This window comes from Montipora foliosa, chromosome 4 (assembly GCF_036669935.1).
Source record: "Montipora foliosa isolate CH-2021 chromosome 4, ASM3666993v2, whole genome shotgun sequence".
Lineage (NCBI taxonomy): Eukaryota > Metazoa > Cnidaria > Anthozoa > Scleractinia > Acroporidae > Montipora > Montipora foliosa.
Window position 1 is genome coordinate 1,813,313 of NC_090872.1, and position 27,500 is coordinate 1,840,812.

At 40.9% G+C, this 27,500-nt stretch overlaps 1 protein-coding gene and 1 pseudogene across 2 annotated transcripts in view; one reads left to right on the plus strand and one right to left on the minus strand.

Annotated features, from left to right (window-relative positions):
- The window catches only part of LOC137999499 (NEDD4-binding protein 2-like), a 38,841-nt gene that overhangs the window by 7,744 nt on the left and 3,597 nt on the right, over nt 1-27,500 (plus strand). Inside the window, exons 2-19 of one of the 2 annotated variants that reach the window (XM_068845274.1) lie at nt 213-1,361; nt 2,590-2,737; nt 3,217-3,279; nt 3,422-3,477; nt 5,565-5,653; nt 11,015-11,091; nt 14,846-16,740; nt 17,088-17,173; nt 17,268-17,298; nt 18,439-18,552; nt 18,636-18,694; nt 20,976-21,088; nt 21,975-22,101; nt 22,909-22,945; nt 23,031-23,212; nt 24,364-24,431; nt 25,622-25,716; nt 26,506-26,638. In XM_068845274.1, the coding sequence (XP_068701375.1) occupies nt 213-1,361; nt 2,590-2,737; nt 3,217-3,279; nt 3,422-3,477; nt 5,565-5,653; nt 11,015-11,091; nt 14,846-16,740; nt 17,088-17,173; nt 17,268-17,298; nt 18,439-18,552; nt 18,636-18,694; nt 20,976-21,088; nt 21,975-22,101; nt 22,909-22,945; nt 23,031-23,212; nt 24,364-24,431; nt 25,622-25,716; nt 26,506-26,638 (4,522 nt within the window). The remainder of the gene's footprint in view (nt 1-212; nt 1,362-2,589; nt 2,738-3,216; nt 3,280-3,421; nt 3,478-5,564; nt 5,654-11,014; nt 11,092-14,845; nt 16,741-17,087; nt 17,174-17,267; nt 17,299-18,438; nt 18,553-18,635; nt 18,695-20,975; nt 21,089-21,974; nt 22,102-22,908; nt 22,946-23,030; nt 23,213-24,363; nt 24,432-25,621; nt 25,717-26,505; nt 26,639-27,500) is intronic. The other variant, XM_068845275.1, reaches the window with a different exon arrangement.
- LOC137999331 (uncharacterized) lies at nt 7,820-9,198 on the minus strand (annotated as a pseudogene).

Genomic DNA, 27,500 nt, shown 5'->3' on the forward strand with positions numbered 1-27,500 from the left:
TGAACGTCAATCAAATTCACACATCTTGATTGGCGGAGAATTTGTAAAAAACTTTGTTTGGTGGCCACGATAAGACGCGTCGCACTGTAACTTTTTGATTCTTGTAGATCTTTATTGTAAAGCGCCATGAGCAGTTAGTGATAATGGCGCTATACACCCGGTAAGCTTAAGTGTTTATTATTTTTTACTTACTTTTTCTTATTTTTTGTCAGTAAACGATGCCATAGAAAAACTGTTTGTTTTAAGTGGAATTGAGGAAAACCTGCAGCCTGTGGAGAAGAAACCCGAGAGTGCTCACCTTTCAACTTCATCTTCCCAATTATCAGGAGAGAATGGCAGACAATACATGTCAGAAGAGTTGGGATTTGTAAAAGACCATCAAACTAAGAATGGATTACAATGTAAATCAAAAGTTCAAGCGACTATGGAGTGCTCTGGTTTGAAGTCCTCTAACCCAGCTCATATTGAAAAGGATGTAGTTGAAACAGACTCAATATTACATGCAGCCAGTTTTAGTAGGGCAATCACAGCATCTGGATTACCAGATTTTCCTGATACTGTTTCCCAACAATTCAGAGAGTTGCAAAATCAAGGGAGAGCATCAAACAGTGCACAGCACCTTTTTTTCCAGGAACCTTCTAAACATGAAGAAACGCTACAAAACAGAAATAAAAGAACTTCCACTGGTCAAATTGAACCAAGAAGTTTTGAAGTTCAAAGTCCTTTTGAGATGGCTCAGCATAAAGAATATCATAAGGTTATAGGAGCTGTTGAATCTGAGCTGAAAGGAAGGAGTTCAAAAACTGCAAGTTCCAAAGACTGGAAAAAAGCACCTTTTCCTACTGAAGAAGTGCAACAGACAGAATGTCAACTCAGTGAAAAGAAAACAGACCGTTTAACAGGAACCACTGTGACAGAAGCATCACACAACAAAAGAGAAAACAAATTGAAAACTGAATCTTTGGTAGTAAATAACCAAAAGAGCAAGAGGAAGACTTCTCCACCACAGAATGTTCAAAATACTTTGTCAACTTCTGACTCCAGAAAACCTTGGTATCAGTCAGCAGTAAATAGCATTCCCCAGTTACCAACGTACGGAATTGCTAATGGTTTGCCTCAAAAATCATTCACTGAGCCCCCAGTTATACAACGGCAATTTCAACCACTGTTACCATCACAGGGGTATGGCCATGTAGTACCAGCACAACAAAGGCTCGGTTTGGTGCCAGTGGTACAGTCACCGTGGCAGCAAGGACTTTTGGGGCATCTGCCTTCAGGACCTTTTGTACCTCAAGGGCAAACTTCATGCCCTGACCCTTTGGGTTCTCTCCCGTACAGACCACCGTTCATCTTTTCAAGAGGTGAGTGCCGCCGTGTTTTATTTTGTTGTAATAAGTGCTGGAGTCAAGATACGTATTCCATCACTACCACTTGAGAAAGCGTTGGTTCAACAGGGGTTTTGATAACCTTTTTTCACCTCTGAGAGGTTCCCCATTAGTGATGCATGTACATGTAATCATCATCTGCTTTTGGAGCACAAAATGACCCGGGTACTAGCATCCATCTATGCTGAGTACAGTACCCGCCTTTGCCCAAAGTAGGTCTCAAGATCAAAAGCCAGACCATATATATAGGGGTGCCCGGGTACTCTATCACAAGGTCCCTTCTACTTCAAAACTTAATGAAACCCCTGAATATTGCTTTCGGACTGCATCCCTACATTCTGGGTTTGAATCCCAGCACATGTGCCCCAAATTTCACTAAACTTTCCATCCGTTTAAGGTTGGAAAAGCGAGTAGCATGAGTATTACTGGGTACAAGTTGTGCATGCAATGGGATTGGAGTCCGAGTGGCGCCCACTCCTGCTGTAACAGGGGTAGACGTTACAGTAATTAAAAACGAACTTTCAACTGCAGGCTGCCTCCTGTCTTGTCAGACATAGTACAATCTACAATTGACACTATTAGAAGGGAAAGGGTTTAGGTTAAGGGTTAGACGTTTGAGCAGGAGTTTGTATTTCATGCCAGATTGGTCTCCATTTACGAGTAAAGTCACGTGGAGTTAAACAGAATCAAATCTATAACTGGCAGTCTTAGTAGTTAAAGGGTTTATTGCTTAAGGTCCCAAAATGGATTGTGTGCAAACATTCAAGCCACAGGACTTAATTTGGATAATAAAAGTAATCACTTGATTATTATCTCAAGTTTGCATACCAAAGCAAAAGTGCTTAACTAATTGGCACACTGCAAGTCAAATCGAATCAAATAAGGCAGGTCAAGTAAACAATGTTAGTTTTTGATGAGAGGAGAAAATTGGAGTGACCATAAAATCGCATCTTACAGCCGAGTAGAGAATCAAGAGACTCAACTCAAGTGAAATGCCAATTCTGGGAGTGGCTCTCATGACACGCAGGTGGAATGTGAGCACTTACAACCATTGTGCCAAGCCTTTTTCGCTATTTTTCATAGGGTATAAAATAATGTCAGAGTCTAGAATTCCAATTTTGGTGCAATTGATGTGTCTGTAAGAGCCAGATAGCAGTTTGTATACATGTACACTGTACACTGTAATTAACTGATTTTATTTCAGCAGCACACCCTTCAGCTTCTGTGAGACAAGTAAGACCAGCATCTGCTGCTTCTGTGCATACTCGTATTCCATTCATACCAATAATTGATCAAAAGCTGCTTATCCTGATTAGAGGACTGCCAGGGAGTGGAAAATCAACCCTTGCTAAGTAAGTATTATTTTTATGTACAACCAACCTTGTGCTATATTGCTAGATTTTTTAGTGGTACCAAGCTTCAAGTGGCAAAGAATGGTGATTTATTCTTGAAGGAGTTTAACTGATTTGTACTTAAGTTCATATGATTGTGTGTTATCCCTGCAATTTGTTTTCTCACAGTCAGGCGGGAGTGAGCTTGTAGTGGAGTATCATGCATGGGAAAATAATGTGCAAATAAAAAAATCCTTTACATTGGAAAGATAGAATGATACTTTATTTAGTAGCATCATCACAGCCAAGGGCTGCCTGAATTACAAAGAACATGTACTTTACCATGCGATTTCATTAAGAACGGTACTTATTCAGAGTAAAATTAAGGATAAAATTTTTCATATACATATGATACAATCACAAACACTTCGTAAACTATAGGAAAGCAGTGCAGAGCCGTGTAACAAATACAGTTTCAGATTCTCTTTCTTTTTCCACAGGAAGCTGAAAGGGGCTCAAGGCATCACACTATCAACTGATGACTATTTTTATAGGAATCAACGGTATTTATTGCCAACAGTTCCTTGAAATTGAAGCATATCGATCACAATGTTCAATAATTCCATTACTGTGGCATGTGGCTTAATATGATACCAATCAATGAGTACATTAAATTTTTTTTGTGTACATTTTGTTATTCCCTAGATATGAATTTGACACTGCAGTTCTTGGAGAGGCACACGAGTGGAATCAAAAAAGAGGTGTCGATATATTATTTCTATTGCTAAGTTCTTTTTCTTGTGCTTGCTGTTATTATTGACATTTTATACTGGTAGCATGTGACCTAATTTTGGTTATTTTTTTCACTTTAATGTACATACACCGTATTCAAAAATGGCGGACACAGGGAACGACCTAGGTTTGGTAGGCCATATTATTTTCAGTCTGGAAAATTTTGGTAGCAGCTGTCAGCAGATTTATCTTATATGATATTTCGGTCTTATCAGAGCTATCAATCCTCCTAAAATGGCGTCCTCAAGTAGTGCAGTGAATGACACAGTTATTCTTACCAAAGATGACATTCCCGGAGTCTCGTTAGCTGCGCTAAATCCTTCTTCGCTGAACATTGAAGAGTTGCGGTTTTGGTTGGGCGATGCGATGTAGTGGGGATTCCCTTAAAGGACTCAAAATGAAACCTTTGCTTGTAAAATGGTAAGCACAAGGCTTTGATTTTAAATAGTAGTTTCACAGTTGATGTTTTTCAAGGTTTATTAGTTACACTTTTTTTTAAATGGGCTTTGTGGAGTGGAGGAATACATGAAAAGTGGATGCGATCAAATGGTGATAGATCCTGATAAAGGCATCCTTTCTAGAGATTTCCCCAGCCATCGCTTGGGTATTTCACGCTGGGTGATGACGAAGGAGTGCAGCTCATAACATTCATAATCCTCTTTTTTTCTTTTGGTTTAAATTTCATCCAGATCAGGATCTATCACAATTTGATCGAGTCCACTATTCACGTATTCCTCCACTCCGCAAAGCGCATTTTTAAAAAAAGGGTAACTGATAAACCTTGAAAAACTACTATTTAAAATAAAAGCCTTGTGCTTACCGTTTTACAAGCAAAAGATTTGTTTCAAGTCCTTTAAGGGAATCCCCACTACATTGCATCGCGAAACCAAAACCGCAACTCTTCATTCTTCAAAGAAGGATTTAGCTCAGCTAACAAGGCTCCGGGAATGCCATCTTTGGTAAGAATAACTGAGTCATCAACTGCACTACTTGAGGAAGCCATTTTAGGAGGATTTACATGTAGCTCTGCTAAGACTGGAATATCCCATAACATAAATCTGCTGACAGCCGCTACTAGAATTTTCCAGACTGATATATGGCCTACCAAACCTCGCTTTCATGTATTAGACCCTAGGTCGTTCCGCATGTCCGGCATTTTTGAATATGGTGCATAGTATGTGTGAGAAAAATCTATTCAAATTTGGCAAATTGCAATTTCTTTACTGCGCCTTTCAATAACATGCGGACTCTACAATTCAAAGCTCAATCGACAAATGCGTTTTTCGCTACCGTCAATCAAATGTTCGGTGGCTCCTCCCAGCTTCCGACTATGTTGACTGAACTGGGCTCAACGATGTGATTTGATTACTGCGCGCTCGACAGTAGTCGGAAGCTTCCGGAGCCGCCAAACATTTGATTGACGGTAGCGGAAAATGCATTTGTCGGTTGACCGTTTGAATTTAAGAGTTCGCGTGTTATTGAAAGGCGCAGTAAAAAATTTGTCACAATTTTCTCTTGCTACTCATCTTTGTCTCCATTTTCCTAAATGAACAAAGATATTGTTATTTAGGAAGACATGACTTCTGATACATACATGTACAAAGAAAGCAATAAATCTGTTCTTGACTCTCTGTTACAAGCCTGCAATGATTATTTGAATCCTCCAGTCGTTTCAATCAGGGAAAGGGGTGTACATGTACTCCAAAAATATCAGATTTAAAAATTTGTGAGAAAACTGTTAAAGCATAATGCTTACAGCTGTTATTGTTTCGCAGATGCTATTTGGCTAATTCGTAGATTTGGTGGAGAAAATAAAAATAATACTATTAGGTCTTGGCACTTTGAAGAGCCAGCAACCAGGTATATTAACTGGCTGCGAATTCTAATAATGTTTGACATGACTTTGACATGGCTGTTATCACTTTCATCACTTGCTTCATATCCTGAAAAACATCAAAATTGCCTGATTCAAAACCATGACGAATTCTTTGTACACTGCATGACCAAATTGAAACCTTGGGTGAGATTTTTTTCTTTTTTTGTGTGAAATTTGTAGCAAAAAGTGCTCTGGAAAAGCAAATATCACCTGTGGTTATTGACAACACAAACACTCAATGCTGGGAAATGAAGCCTTATGTACTGATGGTAAGAGTTATTATGTTGGCTGCCAAGTTTTGCCTTCTCGGTGGTCCTTACTAATTAGGATCTATAAGAAAGCAGACACAAACAGTAAGTGTCAAATCACATCTTTCTTGACTCTTTTCTCATGTGGATTCCATTTTGTCGTAGAAAGATCACAAAAGATATCTAAGTATTAAAAGCACTCGTCTCCCACCAATCTGGCCAGAATTTGATTGAGCTTGCTGGTTCTCAACTCTGCTCTGGGTGGTTTTTCTCCGGGTCTGACTCCTCAAAATCTTTTATTTGATTTAAAGTTGATTTCTATGCACAGGGTTCCCACCACGTGTAACCCTTCTATCCCTGTGCCCTGTTGCTATTTGTGTTAATCAGGGCAACCATAACATGTAACATCCTTTAATCCTTTAATCATTATACTCCTAAAACAGTTTAAAACTATACTGGGAGTTAGAACAAAAATATAATAAAACTTTAGAAATGTATACCAAGTATATAAATATAGAAATATGGAATACACCTGTAAAAATGTACTAAAATAAATAAATAAATAAGTAGATATATAAGTAAATAAATTCCTAAGAGTTATAACAATGACTTTATAAGTGGAAGTGCCACGACGTTAAATTTATCAAGAGAGGTCACACTAGCGTTCATTGGCAGATTGTTCCAGGTTACTATAGACCTTGGAAAAAACGAGTACCGGTATTTGTACACGTTGTTGGATACACTAAGTTGGTGAAATGGATGGTGATTAGGTGATCTACTGACTCGAGTTTAAGGTCTCACTTCAGGCGGAAAGAGGATGGCCACATCACCCGCATAGATCTTATAAAACATACTGGCTTGAAGGACGAGTCTACGGTCTTTTAGTGAATCCCATCCCAGGCATTCCAACATCGGAGGGACATGGCTAAAACTCGAGTAGTCATTAAAAACAAATCGAGGTACTCCGCGCTGAACCATCTGATTTTGGTGGATGTTCTGCTGGGTGTAGGGGTTCCAAGCGCTGCATGCGTACTCAAGTTTAGGACGTTTCAAGGTGCGATAGGCTATATCCTTAACTTCGGGGTCACAACCATTCAGGATTCTACGTAGTAAGCTAAGAGAGGAGTTAGTCTTCTTGAATGTGTTGTTGACATGTTCGTTCCAGCTCAGGTTGTCAGACACAGTAATTCCAAGGTACTGAGCTGATGAAACTCTAGAGACAATTTCATTATATAATAGGTATAAACTATGAGCGACTGGGAGTTACTTACGGGTAATACCAAGGTGATAACACTTCTTGACATTGAACGATAGTTGCCAGGTCTTTGACCAAGAGGAAAATTGATAAAGATCTCCCTGTAAGGTCCAGCAGTCTTCAAGGTCGTTAATTTCTCTGTAGAGGATACAATCATCAGCAAAGAGGCGTAAGTTACATTGGATATGAGAAGATATGTCATTTATATACAACAAGAATAATACAAGGCCTAGGATTGAGCCCTGCGGAATTCCTGAAAGGACATGCTTGGGAGAGGAGTGAACACCATTTATGGAGACTATTTGAAAACGATTTGACAAAAAAAGCTGAGATCCACGTAATCATACCACCCCTAAGACCATAGTAATTGAGTTTGGTTAACAGTCTTTGGTGGGGAACAGAGTCAAATGCTTTGGAGAAGTCAAGCAATAAGGCGCCAGTTTGTCTTCGCACGTTAGTGGATTTGGCCCAGTCATGTACAGCTAATATTAATTTGGGTTTCGCAGGAATATCGTTGCCCAAAGCCATGCTGCTCATCTAGAAGGATCTTTTTGGTGGATAAATGTTTAGCCATATGGCTGAGGACAATGTGTTCCACAATTTTACAACATATGCAAGTCAGGGAAATTGGGCAGTAATTGGATGGGTCTTATTTATTATCCTTTTTGAAAACAGCGGTGACCAGAGCTTTAGACCAATCAGATGGGACCATGCTGCAGTTGCAAGATTTCTGACATATGAAGGCGAGCCAACCAGAAGCAGATTGATAAAGCTCTCTACGCATTCTTGCTGGCAGTTCGTCCGGGCCACATGCTTTCCATGGGTTTAGCTGAGATAATAGTTTGGCAACACCTTCGGCTGAGATCTGTAGGTCTGGGATTGACTGGAATGGTGAAGGACCCATATTTGGGAGAGGCATCTGGTCACGGGTATTAAAACACGTATGAGAAATAAGAGTTTAAAGTCTCGGCTTTGTCCTTGTCGTTGGTGCTTATGCAATCTCCAGACTTTAATGGAGGAATATCAATGTTTTCAGATTTACTATGCTTTACATAGGACCAGAACGTCTTAGGATTATCTATCAAGCTACCCCCGATGACCTCATTTAAATAGCAATGATGGGACTTCTTAATCAAGCTAGATACCAAGTTACGTTGAGATTTTAAGTGCTTTCCAATGCTGGGGATTTTTGGATCGGATCGCTTTTTTGTGAAGACGATCCTTTTTCCGCATCTGACGTTTAATTTCGTTGCTGATCCATCCATCCATTATATCTTAGTTTAGATGATTTCTGAGGGATAAACTTGGAAATACCAGAAATTTCAGTATGCTTGAATGAATTCCAGTTCTGGTCCACTGAGTTTGCTTCGAGATTGGATTCAGAGAACTCGGATGAAGACTTGGATATGAAATCAGTGAGGCCAGGAAAATTGGCTTGTTGGTACACACATACATTGTGAGGAGGCTTGTGAGTCCGATATAGTTTCAGGTTGACATCAAAAGTTACAATGTCATGATCGCTTAACCCAGACGAGGTGGATACCCTAGAGATATAATTAGGGTAAATAGACCTTTTTACCGATACGGCCGCCATTTTAATTTCTATTGTTTCGAATAGCTATTATGGGATGCCCAGGGGGCAAATACATATTAATTTGCAACAACAGAAATCAAAATGGCCGCCGTATCGGTAAAAAGGTCTATTGACAACAGTAGATCTAGGATTTTCCCGGATACAGGTCTCGTAGGTACTTTCACATGCTGAGTTAGAGAGTAATCATCCATCACCTGGAGAAATTTGTTGTGCTCTGATGCAGTGGCTGGATTACAAGTGGATGGGACCTCATTATCCCAGGAGATGTCACCAAAATTAAAGTCGCCTCCGATTATGATGTTTGGGTGGTTTGGAACTTTGTGAACACTTGGTTGATTGAGTCGGAAAAGTGATCAAGAACATCAGGCGAAGAGTTTGGAGGTCTGTAGAATGAAGACAATGAGGACAAATAGAAATTTTTAGGGAGGTCCAGATGATTTCACAGTTGTCTGCGCTTAAGTCAGATTCCTTGACGCAAGCCAGGTTGCATTCAACAGCTTGGAAAACTGGATGAACATTCCTGTAATTTGTAAAAACAGTACAGGAGGGAGGGAAAACTGAATATGTAGGCACATGAGGATGCAGCTTGGATTCAGTTCTTAAGACAAAATCCGGATTATGAAGGTCAAGGAGTGCTTGGAATTTGGTAGAATGGTCGGTGCTTTTGAGGCCATTGCAGTTTGTTCCGCTTGGACGCTTTGTGATGATTAAATTCATTAGTCGTTGTAGGAGTAGACTTTATAAACGTTGATTGTCAAGTGATATCCTCGGATAAGGCATCAAGTAAGTTGGAGAGCTCCAAGATATTGTTTGAGAGATTCAGGATTCTAGAGAGAATCACAATTTGGTTCAATCCACGCGCACGAGGAATTTGCCAACGTTTCGTAAACATTGGAATCCATTCCTAAGCAATGGGTGTTTAGCCAGAGATCGCACGAATCGCACTGGATACCAAGGTTGGCTGCATTGTACGGGTTTGGCACAAATACCACAAGGAAACGTGAGCACAGGACTAGGATTTGGGTTAATATCTCCACAAAGCAACAGTAGGTTAGCCAGAAGAACCAGCTTGGAAAATGTCCACGCGCAAGCCACGATTGGTTTTGGTTTCACTTCTGATTGGTTGACAAAATGGCGTGAGAACTTTAAACCAATCAGTGAGTGAAGAAATGCAAAAAAAACCAATGCAATTGGCCAATTACTTTCGACACTCCATTGAAAACCGCTCTAATGTACGAGTTCGTAGTGAAAATACTGATAGCAATTTCGCCACAGCTTGGTGGTAGATTAGTAGAAAACTAGCAGCGGAGCATAAAATGTTGTGGCCAGTCCACCCAGTTATTAAAGATGGCGGCGACTTGTGAAAGAAAGTGAAAATAAGCTATAGTTGACTCTCGCTTTGCGGACACCCCGCTATTACGGACGCTCGCTATTACGGACAAAATCCAAAAATCCCGGCGAAAGCTATAGAGTTTTGACTGGAAATGAATCCCGCTATTACGGAATTACCTACACGTTCGTGGTAGCAAAATGGCAATTTTATTGTTTTGCCACTTGATAAAGCGGACATCATGTACTTCTCACATAACATAATTACGTAAAATTACAGTCTGCTCTACATAATAGGCCTTTTTCGATATATTAAAATTCAGCTTGATAGTGAGGCAGCGAGGACAAAGACAAAGGAAAGTGGATGATATGTAAATATTTTTCACATTAATTCCGACGTGTTCCTGTTGTTTTTGTCCTCACTGCCTCACAATCAAGCTGAATATTTGATATTTCGAAAATGGCTTATTTGTCAAAATACCCTTCTGGAATGTTCATTTTCACACCAATTCCTTAATTTCTGCACAATAGTCGTTGCTTCTACACTTGAGCTTTCGCTTTTTTCTTCCCGGCTCTTCAGGAGAGATCAAGCCCTCGTGCTTCATTCTCAACGACTGCTTAGCAGTTTCGGTATTGTTGATAAGTTCGTTCAGTCTTGCAAGATATTTTGGGTCGCCATATGGCTCATAAATACCTAGTAGATATAGACCGAATGCACAAATGGGGCAAAAATGTGTTCTTTTGTTTATGTGCTAATTAGACTCACTAGCCTCGCTCTCAAGCAACATTTCTTTTGTATTAGTCTAATTAGCATATAAACAAAATATTATTTTTTGGCCGGTGTTTGTGTTTTGTTGTTCAGCGCGAAAATCGAAGAACCGCGTTGTTGGTATAAATAGCACATTTAAGACATTAAAGATTTAAAATAACTTTACAGACAATCGAAGTTATTTATTGCATGTTAACAGAACTTTTTTCTCACACGCGGCTATTACGGACAGTAAATGACGTCCCCGAGCTATAACGAGAGTTGACTGTATTCTAAATTTAATTTTTGTCTTTAAAATTCTTAGACAAATTTGATAGCGAACATCATTTTCTCCACTTTAAATTTATTCTTTTGGACGAGTGGAGGTTCCCTTTAAAATGTACACCACACACACAACACTTAAAGTCCTCTGCACTATTTTTGCTTTTGCTTTAGGGTAAAAGGCTTGGATACCACATCAAATTCATTGAACCAGAAACCTCATGGAAATGGAATGTAAAAGAACTTGCAAGGTATGGAAGGTTCTTACGCATCAATGTACTGTCTGTCTTCTGCCCCCAAACTGCGATTAACCGGCGTATCTGGCAGGCTTTCCCAGAGAGGTGGGAGGGGGGAGGGAGGTGGGGGAGAGGGACCCTTGTTCCCTTGTCCCCTTGTCCCCTTGTCCCCTTGTCTTTGTTTCCCTGTTCAAATTAGCCGTGTTCCCTTATTCCCTGGGAGGGCCTCATCTGGCGAAGCCGCGAGGAACAACTGCTCGGGATTCTCGACAATACTCGTGGCTTTTCTTCTCACGTTACCTTCTCAAAAAGGCATTTTTGAATCCTGACAGCTACATGTATGTAGGTTAAAAAGACATATGGGTTTCAGATAATCCGCTGAAATGAGGACTTTGAAATCAAGTTTCTTGCACCTTTTCAAGCGAATTTTCTTTCTTAACACGAGAGGCCTTGAGTAGGGCATTTAGCACAGAACTTTGTGTCAAAAAAAAAATAAGGACAAAATTGTCGCATGTAATGGAATGCGTTTATTGAAAGGTCGTTGTTTGGGTGTGAATATACACCAAATCGGCTAACTCAATGTTGTACCCAATTCAACCCTTTGGGAATAAAACGTGTTGTTCCAAGCATTTCCATATCGTTTAAACTGCCCCTGTGATGAAAAAATATCAGTTCCTTTTGTTCATCAGATTTTGAAATTGTGTTTGCTTAACACCTTCCTGGCAAAGTTTTAAACGTTGATTTTTGTCTAAAGGCCGTTTACTTGGAGTTAAGTTTTGGATTTCACGGTTGGACCTCAGAGGGTTGGATCCAGGGAAAAGTGACGTCAAAGGCTCACTAGCTTAAATTTTTCGCGTGTGAATGCAGCTTATTATATATGCAAAACGAGAGTTTAAAAGTCTGAAAGCCCAAAACTCCCTTGCTGCATATTAATTATGCGGCGAAAACACGCATTACATTCTTAAACTGGTGAGCCTTTGACGTCATTTTCTCCTCGATCCAGTTCTCCCAAGATCTTAAAGTTAGTAATGCTGGACCCATTTAAAATAAACGGGTGTGTTTTTGAAATCGAGGCTTAAAACTTTGGTTGCTTAATGTTTAACATGGTTTTGAAATTCAAAGAACAATAAGAATTGATTTTTTTGGTCGCAGGGGCACTTTGAATGTGAATGTGAATGCAACATTATAATGCAAATAAGGAAGATATCTGTTTACTAGCATTCTTTTTTATTCAAATGTGCCAACGACAGGAACAAAAGACCCTTTGTTTCGACAGCCAATGAGGCTCTGGTTGTTACATTAATAACAAAAGGTGACGTTAACGATATCTTGCCTACACAGTGCACAAAGAATCTTAACCCCTGGGCCCGTTTCTTCGAAAGCCGACTAACTTTAATCCAGGATTAGCGTAAACTGTTTTTTCATGTTTTCAACTTTTTGGTGAAAGTTTCTTTTGCTTAATCTTGTTTTTCAAGATTGACTTTTTCTAATGTGAAGTTTTGCCGAATATCAGCATTGAACAACATTTGGGAGTAAAGAAATAGACTCCTTGGTTAATTTTTAATCCGGGCTTAGCGTTAATCGGCTTTTGAACAACCGGGCTCTGGAAATTTGAATTCGGTACAACATTGAGTTAGCCAATTTGGTCTATTCTCGGTTTTCACATGACGTCACGACCGCCATGTTGGTGCCCCTAAACAAAGAAAAGGCGGCCATGTTGGTGCCCCGACCATATCCTCCGGGAATTTAACTCTATTATTATGCAAACGCTTCCTTTTGTTTTCGTTGAAAAACATGGCTGTTGATCACGTATGTGAAAACCAGCAATTGGGTATTTAAGAATCGCATTTGTTCTGCGATGCGACAACGACAACTCCAAAAAGCAGTGATATTATTGGTTAAAAGAACCGAAATGATCCTGCTGCACGTGCGGCACGCATTTTTGAACATTTATCTCGCGTACTCGTCAAAACTACTACGTGAAATGACCAAATTTAAGGTTTTGACGACAACGTGGACAAACTACTATTGCTGATGGCAATTTTTTTTTATTCTCGATCGACACTACCTAAAAACTTCCTTCTTCTCTACTGTGTATCAGTAGTTATTTACTTTTGCATCAATATTCGTTTTGCATAAAGAAGGCTAACAAAATCTGTACCTTGCTAAGTTTACATTTTTGAGCGTTAAAATAGAATTTTCGGTCCTATGTTTCTGACAGCAAGTCGTATATTTTGAGGTCTCCCATCCAGATACTAAACCCGCCGGATCGGGATTAACTTCAATGACCTTTTGTCGTGGAAAGCTGTCAGACGCTCAGAGTACACCGCTCAAAACTTGGGGGGAAAAAAGGATTTGAAGAGAACTTCATGTTGGTCTCGAAGCCAGTGTTTCTCGATTACCTCTCATTTTCTTTATCTTTTTGGGTTTAGTAGTTTACTAGTAACCACATCTCTTCTCAGGGGGCTATTTACTTAAAACATCTACCATAACACTATTTTCGATAGTAAAAAATATCGTTTACTACAAGGGCTATATATTGCGCAAAGACAGCTTGAATCTCCTGGAAAACAAAACGCAGCTCAGTTGACAGTTATGGAAGAAAGCACTGTGTCAAGTCATTGCACTACCCCACGTACGCAATGCGTGCCTATTTTTCATATTGTTTATGTGAATCTTGTAAGCAAGTACTTCAAAAAGCCAATGAGATTTATTCTTTTTGTCAGATTTTTACGCATGCTAATCATTTGTGGCAGTTGAACGTTTCTCTTGACTTCAACTAGTTTCCTTTCCCGCTCACCTTATTACCTCAGAGATATAATAAATATCTTACTAACCTCGTGTTCCCGGTCATTACTGTAAGTTACGGAGCCTCGTTTTTCCTGTTGATTTACGGTCCGCGCGCTTGGGCCATAAATCCGCGGAAAATATTCGGTCCGTAATTTTACCGTACGGACCTGGAACTCGGTTATTAAGAGGTATTTATCAACTCGTTTGATAAAACCAAACAAGCAAGATATCGGGACCTAAGCGATCTTCACATGTACCTCCGCAAATGTACCTCTGCAAATTTCATTTATTGCATAACCTGTACGTTATGCAATAAATTATACATTGGCGAGACAGGTAGACGACTCGGTGACCGATTCCGCGAACACCTTCGCGATGTTGAGAAGAATGACAAGGATGCATCTAAGCCAGTCGCTGGCCATTTTAATCTCCCTAACCACTCAAAAAAACACATGGCTATCTGCGGCCTTTCCCTACATCTAGGTACGACGGAAAGCCGGAAGAATCTGGAACAAAAATTCATCTTCCAAATCGGCCCCCTTAATCCTCACTGTATTAACGAACGCTTTTCATTTAACTAATATATTCCTATTTTTCATGTTGCCATGTTACCACCAATAGCGTAGTTCCTACTCTGCTATAAAAACTACACGTAACCCACAATTCCTCGATTCGCTCTGACGAAGGGCTAACGCTCGAAACGTCAGCTTTTAGAATCTCTGTACGGTGGCCAATTTATATTATCAACTCCGTTGATGAAACCAAATTTTTGTATACTACTTCCCCACCGACGTAGCACCACAGTTTCTTTAGAAACTAGCCCCTTTATTCATTTGATAAAACCAAGAATTAGCGGATCGCAGTTTATACGAATGTTTCAAATCGTTTTCGGGTCTTTCCCAATACGGACCTCAGAGACGGTTTTTGGTCGATAACCTCGAAATATCTCTTACCTATCCTTTCTGTGAAAAAAACACAGGCGAAACCAACACCGAGTTGGCATTGCGGCCATCTCGAGAATGAAGGAACGCTATGAACACAATGTTTCAGTGGAAAAGATAATAAACTGCGAGGAGAAGTTTGAACACGATAAGGCTAGGGATAACTGTGAGACCAATAAAAGGACTGGGACTAATAATCAGAATACAGCTCAAAGGTCATCTCCAGAGCGAGGCTCTGCGGAGAATTGGCCCGGAGAAAAAGTGTCTGGCGGCTTAGAGGGTAATGAAAGCAGAAACACCATCAAGGCAGGAGAATTAGTTGGTGAAATTAAACGCGGAGTTCGAGAAGAAAGATTGAAAGATAGGCCGAACTCCGAACGTGCAATAGAAGCCGAGGTTCATTGTGAAAGTGATGGTGGATCTGAATTCCGAGTAGCTAACGAGATTACAACAAATGAAAACCGTGATAAATGCAGTCCCAAACCTCAGCGACGTCCAAGGATTCGTGAAAGAAGAACGGCAGATACTCGCTTACCTTCCAATACAGGATCACCTGGTGTTATCTGTAAGGATAGCATGATAGAACAACATCAGGAGGAACAACCTCCCAACAAGATACTTGTTGAACACGAGCTCGGCGATCAATCTGATACTTCCCCGATGAGTGAGCCAAAGTTAATTGATGCAGTGTCGAGTGATGAGGGTCTCGAGCATTCGGATGTTTCTTCCTTCTCAGACAGTCCTGCTTCCTCTCTGAAGAGTAACAAGGCAAGCAGTGAGGAAGATCTACTCGAAGAAGCTACGTCCTCTCAGTTGTCAGAATCATCAATCTCCGGTCTTGAGACTGCATCGTCCTCAGAGTGTGACGCGCCCGTTTTATGCGTTCCCTTAAAAGACACACTTGACAGCATCTTTAATGTAACCTCGGATTCTAATTTTACCAAAGAGGTGTCTCTTGAAGAAAATATAAAATATGACTTGAAATCTGCTGAAGAAATTAGTGGCGTGTCTCAAGCATGTGACAATGATGTGAACGCCAAACGAGGCAGAAATGTGCTAAAATACCATAAGTCTTCTGACAGCCCTCCACCCTTGTCAACTATTTTGGCTTCTGCCTCACGATCAAAGCAGAAAAAACGTGGGACCAGCAGCGATTTCAAACAGCCACTCGCTGATGAAAGGAAGTCCAAACAACCAAATCACGTACAACAGCCAACGGATCCGGAACCGGAAGTGAAATCCCAACAGTTTATTGTCAAAGAAGAATCAACAAAAAGTGATCTATCAGAGCGCGGTCTCCATAACAACAGTAGCCAAGAGAACGATACTTCCGCTGAAGACGTTTTCAGCGATGTACAAATCCAGTCTGACGTCTCGAATGAGCCTTCATGCGGGGATTCAGAAAGTGACGTGATAGTTGGTCTGGAGTTTTTGAAAACGTGTTTTCCGAATGTGGACAGTGATTTATTAAATTCGCTGCTCATAGCTGAAAGCGGTGATGTTATGAAAGTTGTTGATGAACTACTCGCTGATAATGGCCGTTTACCGGATTTCACTGCAGACGCCTCTGAATTTACTGAACAGCAAAGTCTTTTTGGTGCGGTATCAGCCTCCTCGGCTAGCAATCAAATTTCGCTTGCAGAGGAAAGCTCTTTAACTAAAAAGCCAAACTCGATGAAACAAGCAGATAAAATTCTGAGTGTCGTTGATTCTTCACTTGGAAGCAATCAAGAAAATACTGTGTCTCCTGTCAAGGGCCTTGGTGAGTTGCTTACAGGAATGGAGGGCGATCATTCACCTGGAAATCCGAGTCCGAATACCTTGAGTCCTGCCCAGTCTCACGGTCACAGTACGTTTCAGCTGACTCTTGATCCCGCAGTAGCGCTGCATTTGATCGAGGTTTTTGGACAGTTTGTTGGGGTCAACTTTCAAGGTTTGTGCGTATTGTCAATTTCTGTGTATATTTATCTGATTTCCTCTTTTTTCCCCTTGGAAGTAAAAACACCATACCCCTTTCACTTTCGAGATGTAGTTCAGTTTACGAGGGCTCGCCAGGCCTTTCCTCTGTTACATCAAAGAAGAGTTAAAATTCCATACAAGGTACACACCTCCCCATAAAATCTGATTCCCTAAATTGAAATACACCGATTTTTTAAAATGAAAGTTAAGGCTGATAAGTTGAAATTTTAGTGATTGGCGTGCTTGGTGCTGACACAACACGCACGACAAGGGCAAGGATACAGAAGGATTCCGAGGTGATTATTGCTATTGCTTTTACAGAATCGATAAATCCTGAAGATCTCATCATAGATGTGGATAAATCCTTTGCGAAACAGCTGTACAAAAAATGGGAAATGAGTGTTCAGGTAGGTTATCATTTAAACGATGGTTTGCTGTTGACTAGGTTCTCAAAGTGGTTATCACTTGAATTTCGGTATGTTATTTGTTGTTGTTTTGCAGGCACGGAAGGGGATTTCTGCTGGCAAAAGAGGTATTGGTTTTTTTTTCTAGTTGTAATGAGTGTATCGTGATCAATTGAATTTATACTAATTTTTTTTAAGGGAACCAATCACTGCTGGACTCTTAGCTTTTGCATTGCATTGTAATCAAATTAAATATTGTGGCGAAAATCAGGTAGGCACTCTTGCACTCTTGGTCAGCGGTTGTATGTCAAATGCAGCAACACCCTGATGGTTTGATGGTTTTTAAGTCTCGCACCAAGTATTTGAGGTCTGAGGTTGGAGTGGGGCTCCAGCTCTTGGCTAAGTAGCCTGACTCCTAGGTGTTATACACAATTGTGGTCTCATGCACACAGAAGCCCTTCAAGCTAATCCTGCCAAGCCCACAGGCGCCCCAAGCTCAGTGTGAGCATGGCCGACAAAATGTAAAGATTTGTATGGGAATCCCGATAAAAGGCTTAAGACTGTATCTTTTAAACCCTTGACAACCATAGAATTGAGAAATGGCTCAAATCGCGTCGGATGTGGAAAATAATCACACAGGTAGAAAGCTACCCACAATGACAATAAGGTTAGGCTTTCTAAGTGAGAATTATTTCATATAATTATCTTCTTAAGCTTTTTATCTGGATTCGCATACAAATCCTTACATTTTTGTAGGCCATGCTCACACTGAGCTTGGGGCACCTGTGCCAAGCCGACCACATGCTGGAAAGGTCCAACCACAACACCGGAAACACTCTGCCCTACTCTTTTCGAATAGTGTGTGGAATTAATGAACAAGGGGGTTGTGAGACGGGATCTCGGGGTTATCGTCCTTATCCAAGAAGGATAGAAAGTCTTCCCATTTGCAAATGTAGTTGCAAAGGCAGCACATTTCTCCCCAGTTGTTTTAAAGAGTGTTGGTCCGGCCGAGGGTCGAACCCCCGACCTCCCGCACGGAAGTCCCGTACACTCTCGATTGGCTGCGTAGTACCGGACAACAGCAAAATTGACCCATTCACTCCTCACGGGCCCCAGGGTGCCCCGAGTTGACGAGTAAAATCGTTTGGCGCCAGGCGGGCGTCCCAGGGGTCAGTGGGTTTAAATATCAAAATGTTTTCGCCCAAATAGCTTGTCTTGGATTTCCAGCTCTACGATTTACTTACTGCCATTTTTGATGTCTTTTCCAGGTCGATCGCCGCTAACATCCCGTGATCCAACAGATGCAAGGAATTTCGTTACTGACCAGCGTTCAGCAGCCAGTCACAGATCCTCTCCTCGCCTATCGACTAAGCCCCACGCAGGTATGGAGCGGTTTGGGTGTTAAGGAATATTTCTTCCAGCCGCGAAAATCCCGTTTGTTTGTTTTTCTTGTTTTTTTTTCCAGGTTCCTTGAAGGAAATAATGGATGAAGAGCTTGCACTGGCGCTCAGCAGAATTGACAACGTGAGGGGAAGCCTTTTGAATTCACTTGATTTTTGTTGTTTCGTAGAGATGCTAACACAAGTTAGTATCACCCAACTAGTGGACTAATGGCAAATCCTGCATTTTGATTGGCTACGCTACTAGAGGACTATCAGTAATAGTCCTCGAGTAGCGAAAAGCGTGACGCTTTCTTTCCTTTCATTCCCAAATAAATATTTCTTCAACTTGCATTTGCTACCTTTGCTATTGCCTTTTCTGTCCGACTAGTTGGGTGATACTAAAACGCTTCGCCTCATGGGCTATTGACCCGTAGCCCTTGCGGGCAACGGGTCTAATCGTTTTAGTATCACCCAACCAGTCGGACAGAAAAGGCAATAGCAAAGTTAGCAAATGAAAGTTGAAGAATCTACTCTACTCTAAGATCTACTCTGTTTTTCGTAGACTTGTTTGTTTGTTTGTTATTTATTTGTTTGAGCAGGGTGACGTTTTGGCAGCTATTCAGCTGATGTGGACCTGCTATACCCACCCACCCATATACTCACAAAGGATAACCACAACAACGGGGACTCCATCCTCTACTCTTCTCGAATAGTGTGTGGGTTCTTCAACGTCTCACAGGGAACTTTTGAACATGGCAGATATTTGAGTCGGGGCCTACGGTTTATAGTCCTTACCCGAGAAGACATGAAAGGCTAATCCTTAGCTATTTTAAGATCCTTAGTTTTGATTCGGCCCAGGTTCGAACCCACGACCTCCCCCACGGAAGCCTTGTACTCAACCAACAGAGCCACCGGTGTACGGTGTAGGGGTTTCTTTGTTTAAAGAACGCACGAATTCAAACCAGTTAGAATTCGTGCGACTGATCGCAGCGACAAAATTAGCGAAGCAAAAGCAGCGATGTCGCATTTTGTGTACACTTCTGGCAACAAGCCGCTGCGACAAAATATAAATGAACCAATGAGAGAGCGTCATATGGTCCGCCATATTGAATTAGAAAACTAGTTCACATTCCCCCTCATGCGAGATCACTGCGTGTGCACCGAGCAGGCGTCGTTTAGCAGCGACTTGTTTTGCAAGGAGTACACCCAGAGCGACTTGTCGCCTTGTGTATCTCGGCCTTTATCATTTTTCTTCATTTAGTGTTAATGCCTTTAAGTGCCCCAGCCCTGTGATCAAAAAAATGACATCCTTTCTGTCTTCAGATTTTAAAAGTGTGTTTGCTTAACACGTTACTGACAAAATTTTGAGCTTTGACTTTTATCCAAAGGCCGTTTACTTTGAGTGCAAGTTTTGGTTTCCTCGGTCCGCCATTACTCACGTTCAAAACTGACCGGTTAGACCTCAGAGGGCTGGATCCAGGGAAAAGTGACGTCAAATGCTCAGAATTCCAGCGTGTGAATGTAACTTATTCTATATGCAAAACGAGAGTTTAAAAGTGTGAACGCTCAAAACTCCCTTGCTGCATATTAATTCGGCCGCGTACACATGCATAGCATTATTCTTCTGAAAGCCAAAATCAGCAATTTTCCCAACAATTTTTTTGGAAACCCTAACACAAGTAAAATTAAGTTTGTGGAGTTATTTCTTCTCGTTTCCTGTTTTTTGCGAGAAAATTACGTTCGAAGTTGGGATTTTCTCGCTTTTTCGCCCTTTTTAGTGCGCGCTCAAAAACTAAATGAGCAGCCTGCTGTGACGTATTGGAAACAGAGGTTTCGTAATCAAGAGGAACAAGGTTAACATAAGTGCTGCGGAAATGTTTCTTCGAGGACTCAATATTCACGACAAACATCAGTCAAAACACTGCTTCTATATGGGGCGCTCTGGCATGTCTTCCACATATCATACGTCATAAGCTGCAAAAATGATCGCTGACTCCTCCATTCTGAGCCGCAATATGCTGATGGCTCAAAATCGGAATAAAAACATTATTTTAGGTGGAAAAACGACGCTTATGCCAGAGAAAAAGTTGAGAACATTATTGTGCATGGTCTCAAGTGTAAATAAAAAAATGCTTATTTTTTTACCTTCAGTTCCCCATTAACTACGGAACCTTTGACGTCATTTTCTCCTCGATCCAGCTCTCTCAAGATCTTAAAGTTAGTAATGGTGGACCATTAAATAGGAAACTAGTTAACGTAAACGGGTGTCTTTTTGAAATCAAGTCTTAAAACTTTGGTCGCTTAGTGCTTAGTTAACATAGTTTTGAAATCCAAAGAAAAACAAGAATTGATGTTTTGGTCACAAGGGTACTTTAAAGAGGTTTCCCTTCTCTGATCATTATTCTGTTATTTTTTTTACCAAGGCGCCTCGTGAGAGCGACCAAGACATTGCTACCAAGCTTAAAAGAAAGAAACTCTACGAAATGTTTCCAGGTGTCGATCCTGTGGCTTTGGAAGAGGTTTTTCAAGCCACTAGGTAACTCATTCCTTTCTGGCTGTCTTATTGTTTGTTAATTAATCAATTAACTGACCGACGTATTCAATGGGCCTTATTCGCGCAAAAACAAAAGTATTGAATCCCTCGGGACTCAACATGGCCTTCGTGTAATTAAAGCCTATGGTGATCCTTGCATACGGCGAGAGCTACTTGAATTTTAATTCACCAATCAGAATTCAGCGAGCGGGAAAAACTGTGCTATCCGACGTCAGGTCAATTGTTCGAAATTACAGGGCCAGAAAACGATTTAAAAGATTTTGTGGCAACCTTTTTGTCAACAAACTTTCGCGCCAAAACTGGGTTGCCAGCGTGCGGCGATCCAAACGTCAGCTGTTGTGCTTTTTCAAACTAATTTAAGACGAATTCAGTGCAGTATTTTCGAATAAAGTGTAAGAAGTCGTCAAAACTGTATTGGTAATGTATTTATTTGTGTTAACTTCGCACAAAAAGACTTTGATGGCGTCCTTTTGACTGGGTAGATCGACAACAACGTTGTTTACGCACAGAAGTGCACCCGTTTCCGGTGAAAGGGCAAAGGATTGACAGGATAGCACAGTTTTGACTGCCGCATGCACTGCGGGCGCGGGTTCCGTATGCAAGGATGGAGTGTTGTCCTAATGGGCCATTTCCAAGTTGCTGTTTGTCTCGGTTTCGAAGGGAGTCTTGGTGCTCAACTATTGTAAGGGAAATGAGTTGGATTTTCATAAGAATACGCAACTCATTTCCATTTGAATGGGTGTGCACCAGGACTCGCTTTGAAACTGAGCCATACAGCAACTCGGAAATGCGGTATTCGATTGGCCTTAATTCGCCATCACCCAAACATTCATTTGAATTCTTATTTTTTGGTTTTTTTGTGGCGTAGTTATGCCTTGGACCCGGCAGTTGAAGCCGTAAAAGCATCTTGCAACTTGTCTGAACGGGAAATTCCCAGTGTCGTGGTCGCATCCGGGCCCCAGAACCGAGTCACCCAAGAAGACGTGACCAGAAAGGTAATGCGTGACGCGTAACACAATGCTTGTGACAACTTCCTGAGGTCCTTTTTATTAGAGGAGTTGTGCATATTAAAATTGTTATTTTTTTTAAACTCTCTCTTTACAGCCCCTCTTTTGACCTCGCTAGCTATCTTTGGTGCTTCGTAAGAACTCGTCCAACTCTTCTACACGTTTTAGATTTTGAAGTCTGGAATTGTCTTCCATCTCAAATATCTAAGCTGTCTAAACCTGCCCTTAAAAGTCAATACGCGAAGCGCTTTTTGCAGCTCTGGAGGGCGAGGAGGACTACATGGAGATATATATTCTATTATCTAAAACAAGTAATTACCATGAGTAAGTGGAACGCTGCCGAGAGGTAGAGAATGGATCACATGCCATGCGCAACAATGCTGCCCTTGATAGTGTGGGCGCAACTCAGAAAATTTAGAGATTCAGAAATCCGTGCATCTCAAGTTCACACAATTAGAATGGCTTCTTCGTAACCTCTGAAGCAATTAACCTATATATAAAATAAAATTAGGTCTTGGACTCGTTTACATTTACTTTTGGCTATCACTGATATGTTTTTAGCTTATCTTGTCGTTATTAATAGTGCACTGTTAACTTACCTTTGTAGCGCTGTCTTAAGCTTTCTAATTGCGTTTATTTTTATTCCTTTCTTGTTCTTACATTAGCATTTGCTAAATGCGAGTTATGTACTTGATTAATTTTCTGTAATTAGTGGTTTTTAAAATCAATAAACAATAAACAACAATAAACTTGTGCAATCGATAATCTTACGGGAGATTTGTCTTTTCCTCACAGGAAGCCGAAGAAGACTGGAGCTGGCCTTTTGTGGATGGTAGGAGGTGTTTTTTTCTTTCTATTAGAACAATATTCGGTTGTTCCTTAAACGTCGTTTAATAAATCATTTACACTTCTTCCAGTCCCAGATTCCACACGGTCAGGTGATGCTGAGGGCCCGTTCCAGACTCTTGAGGCTCCTAGTTACCGGGATTTCCGGGCGGAAGCGTATCAGCATCACAAACTGAGAGACGAATGTTTTAAGAAAGCTGCTCTTGCTTTCTCCAACAAGCAGGGACAACTGGCTCAGTTTTACGCACAACAGGTATATGTCAATGCTGACTTTGAGTTACAATCTGTACTCTGAAATGGGGTCGTGTCATACCTTGTTGAACAGGCTTCAGGATTGGCCAAAAGAACAATAGAACGAACAAAAATAACAATGGATTTAGCGCAGAAAACAATAGGAAGTACGACACTTTACGGCCAAAGAAATATAGCTTTCAACAAGAGTTACGATCCTACCCCAGAAAAGAGATTTGTTTAGTCCAAAAAGGCGTTTCTTCCAGTACTAGGATTTTGAGAGAGCTTTGAATAATGGAGTTTAGTAGTTATGTGCAGATCTCAGTCGAAATGAAAGAAAGAAATGATCCCCTCTAGTCTACTGACTTATTTCGAAAATTTAAGCAATTTTTTTTGTAGAGATACCAGAAGAATTCAGGTGGCTTCGACTGTGATTCAGGCTCCAACGGGATTCACCTGAAATTTTCAGTTGTCTCTAAGAGACATTTGCATAAATAAGTACAAGGATCATTCCTCTGTTTCGTCTATATATCACGTGTAGCCCGCACTTCAAATATATATATTTCATTCATTGAGTCCTTTTCACGGGAACACATGATCCCAATAAATTGACCCGGTTGCTTCCAACTGTGTAGCTTCATAGCTCAGTTGCTAGAGCATTGCACCGCCATTGCAGAGGTCATAGGTTTGAATCCCGTTGGAGACACCTGGATTTTTCATCTGTTTTAAGAGACAATTGCTTGAATTGTTCGAACATGTGCGAGGATCATTTCTTTCGTCTGCATCCGTTTTTTGGATGTCACGCAACGCGTGACGTGACGAGCCGCGTCACGCAACGCCCCAATAACGGCTGCGAAGGAGACTAGTCTGTTACGAAGTAACCGAGAAATGTCTTAGATCTCTCCGGTCTGTTACTAGTCTCCTTCGCAGCCGTTTTTTGGATGTCACGCAACGCGTGACGCCACGCCCCAATAACGGCTGCGAAGAAGACTGGTCTGTCACGAGGGAACCGAGAAATTTGGTTTCTTTACGCTTATATTAAATGCACGGTCCCACATCATAATTATCTTGGGATCTTTGCATTATCTGCAGGAAGAACTTGAAAGCGTTTGTCGTGTTAGTAGGGAAACGCTTGGCGTTTTATGTGATGTTTACGTCCTTTTTTTATGTTAGGGCCGTGTACACACACAGAAAATGAAAGAAGCAAATGCAAGAGCGGCAGCGTTGATTTTGGATCAAACGTAAGACACGTGATAAGATCTGGAATGCCAGGGTTTCCTTCCAATAATCAGACCCTTGCCCTTGGATTTAAATGGCATTGTGTTTTTTATTCATGCGTTTCTCTTTTGAAATTGTGGCACTTTTTCATCAGGCGTGTGGCGTGAGCATTTGTCCAGCGTCTGGCCCGAGCCATTTTGCATCGCTGCATTTTCCCGAGCCTGCAATTTTCTTCATGATTTACTTTCAGTTTCCTTTGCATTCCCTGATAGGCTTGGATAAATTCTGCGGCCAGAATTTCGAGTAGAATAAGCGATTTTTAGGCGGGCATTCTGCCGGCAGTATAAGGCATTTTTAAGCAGTTCTAATTTGAGCAGAAAGCTTTAAATTAAATATAAAAAACAATGGAAAGTACCTTGTGTTTGATTTAATTATTTGACCTGAAGATGAATTACAATTTTGCTACGCGTAATTAATATCCAATTAGTTTCTAGGGGTTAGGCCCAGCTTCCCTTCTATATTTGCGAAAAGAAATACGGGTCTGAAAGGCCGAAATTTGTTTCGGATACTGAGCAGAATAAGGGTGTTCGAGCAGACTTTCGAGCAGAATAAGCAATTTTTACGAGCACTGCCGGCAGACAGAATAGGGAGTTTAAGAAACCAGGACGGCTACGGAGACGAAAACGTCACTTCAAAATATAAGTTTGAGCTGTTTTAAGTATTTCATGATTATATGAGCGAAGTGTCGTAAAACTGGATTGGTACAGACGGATTTGAAGTAAAGAGTGAGACTGAAAGATTCACGGTAGTTTGTCCACGTTGTCGTCAAAACCTTAAATTTGGTCATTTCACGTAGTAGTTTTGACGAGTACGGGAGAGAAATGTTCAAAAATGCGTGCCGCACGTGCAGCACGATCATTTTGGTTCTTTTTAACCAATAATATCACTGCTTTTTGGCGTTGTCGTTGCCGTCGCCGTCGTCGTTTCTTAAACTCCCTAAGAAGCCATTTTACGCCGGAGCAGAATTTAACCAAGCCTAGTCCCTGACTCGCACGTGTCACGTGACGTTGCTTTCATCATGTAAGGTGCTATCTTGTACCTGTCACTCGTCTCATATATTCGTTCCAAGTAGTGATTAAGTCTACCACAGCCTTTCCTTGTAATTGATTTTACTATTTTCCTCTTACGTGTGGTCTCTTTATCGTGTCTATAGAAACGAAGGAACGGACGAGAATACAATTGATTTACACGGTTTACACGTAAATGAAGCAATTGAAGTTCTGCAGAACCTCTTGATTGAAAAGTCGGGTATGTTTTAATTTAAAAGAGCATTTTCTCTTTTTACATTGACAAGAACCGAAATCTTCATTTTATTTCTATATATGTGGTCCGCCAGAGGAGAGTTGACGCATATAATATTGCTATGCTTCTAACAACTCGAAACTTCAACATTCATTAAGGCTCCCCTCTCGGTAAATAAACTTTAAAGTGAAATTGAATCCCAAGTGTTGTCTTGAAATGCTCCATCCCAACTTAAGGAGGTCCTCAAAAAATCCCTGTCTTGTCTCTTATCGTCACCCGGAAAGGCACTCACTATATGCAATCTATTTTATTTTATTATCAGGAGATAAACTAGATAGGGATAAACTCCTTTATCTCTTTTTCTTTTTCCTACGGATTTGTGAATAAACAGTCATTAACATTAACGTTAATCTATAAACGAAGGTGTAAAGCCTAATTCACCAATTCACCCCTTCTTCTTGCCATTAAAAAAATCATGCTTAGCTTTTGTGGTCATTTCATTGTGAGCTATTAGTAAACAAAAAAGAGAAAAATCACCTCTTGACTTTGTGACTCGCAAATTATGCGTTCGGCAACTTAGGCACCGGAAAAATAGAATTTGAAAGCTTAAATTCCTCACCTTACTCAGGCCAAGGTCAAATCTTCGCTCCCCACCCCCCTGCCCCCGCCCTGTGTGCACCGAAGGAAGTCAGACTCTTGGGGTATGCCCGGGGGGACGTTGAAGTTTCGAATTGATCGGTATATTGTTGTCATAAGAAGGGACAATAAGAATTAAACCATGAGCTTTGTTCCTAGATCCAAATGAAAGTCCATCCAGAAAAGGTTCCAATGTTATTTCAGTGATCACGGGACGTGGGAATAACAGCCGCGGAGGAAAAGCTCGGATCAAACCCGCCATATTGGAATATCTCAAGAAAAACAATTACAGGTAACTGGTAGCCTTAATCAAATCCTCTCCGTGGTTTTAGACCCGTGAAGTGTGCAAGAAAACCCTCTATTAAGGCTCTTTTGTGGGAGTTAGGCCAGTTGGTTTTCTCTAGCGACGCAGGCATCAGCACAAGCAACACATGCAGAGGCATTTACTTGTTGTTAATTAGTGTCTATTGTTCGAACGAAAGGCTCTAATAAACAACAAGCTACTGAGTTTGCGTATGCTTCTTGTGCTTATGCTTGCGTCGATAGTGAAAACCAGGCTTTAATGAGGGGAAACAGGTGTGCACTAGTGAGCGGTGTAGATAACTAGGAAGAGATCCTTATTGTCCAGTAGGACAAGGGGGCCTGAGGCTAGCTGTCCATTTGGGGTCCTGACAGCCAATAAAAATCTGAGCCTCTGCTCTTTACGGCTGGTGCGTCTCCATCACACCGGTCTTGCCAGGGGTATGGCTTCAAATCCCGTTTAGGCCATGAATTTGTCTGTCTTCGTGAAGAGCATTTTTTTCAGTATCAGGTAGTTTTGTCACTAATCGCAAGAGACACAGAAAATAATGGTGTAATGTACAATTGCTGGTGAACGCCGAACAAAGAACCTAATGTGATATCTTTCGTTTTTATGAAAAGCCATAACTTTCGTAATCTTTATTCTTTTGGTCTTGAAGCTTTGTCTTGCTGTGTGGTTTGGTCATTATGTAGTGATGTTGTGTTATTATGTTACGAGGTTTGATGGCTACGTGTTGTGTTTCCATCATGATGTGTTGAACTCTTGTTTTGACGTCTTGTGTTTACATTTTATGTGGTGAGGTTCTTTTATGACGTCGAGTTTCTCCCTTTATGTGATTATAAACACAGCACGT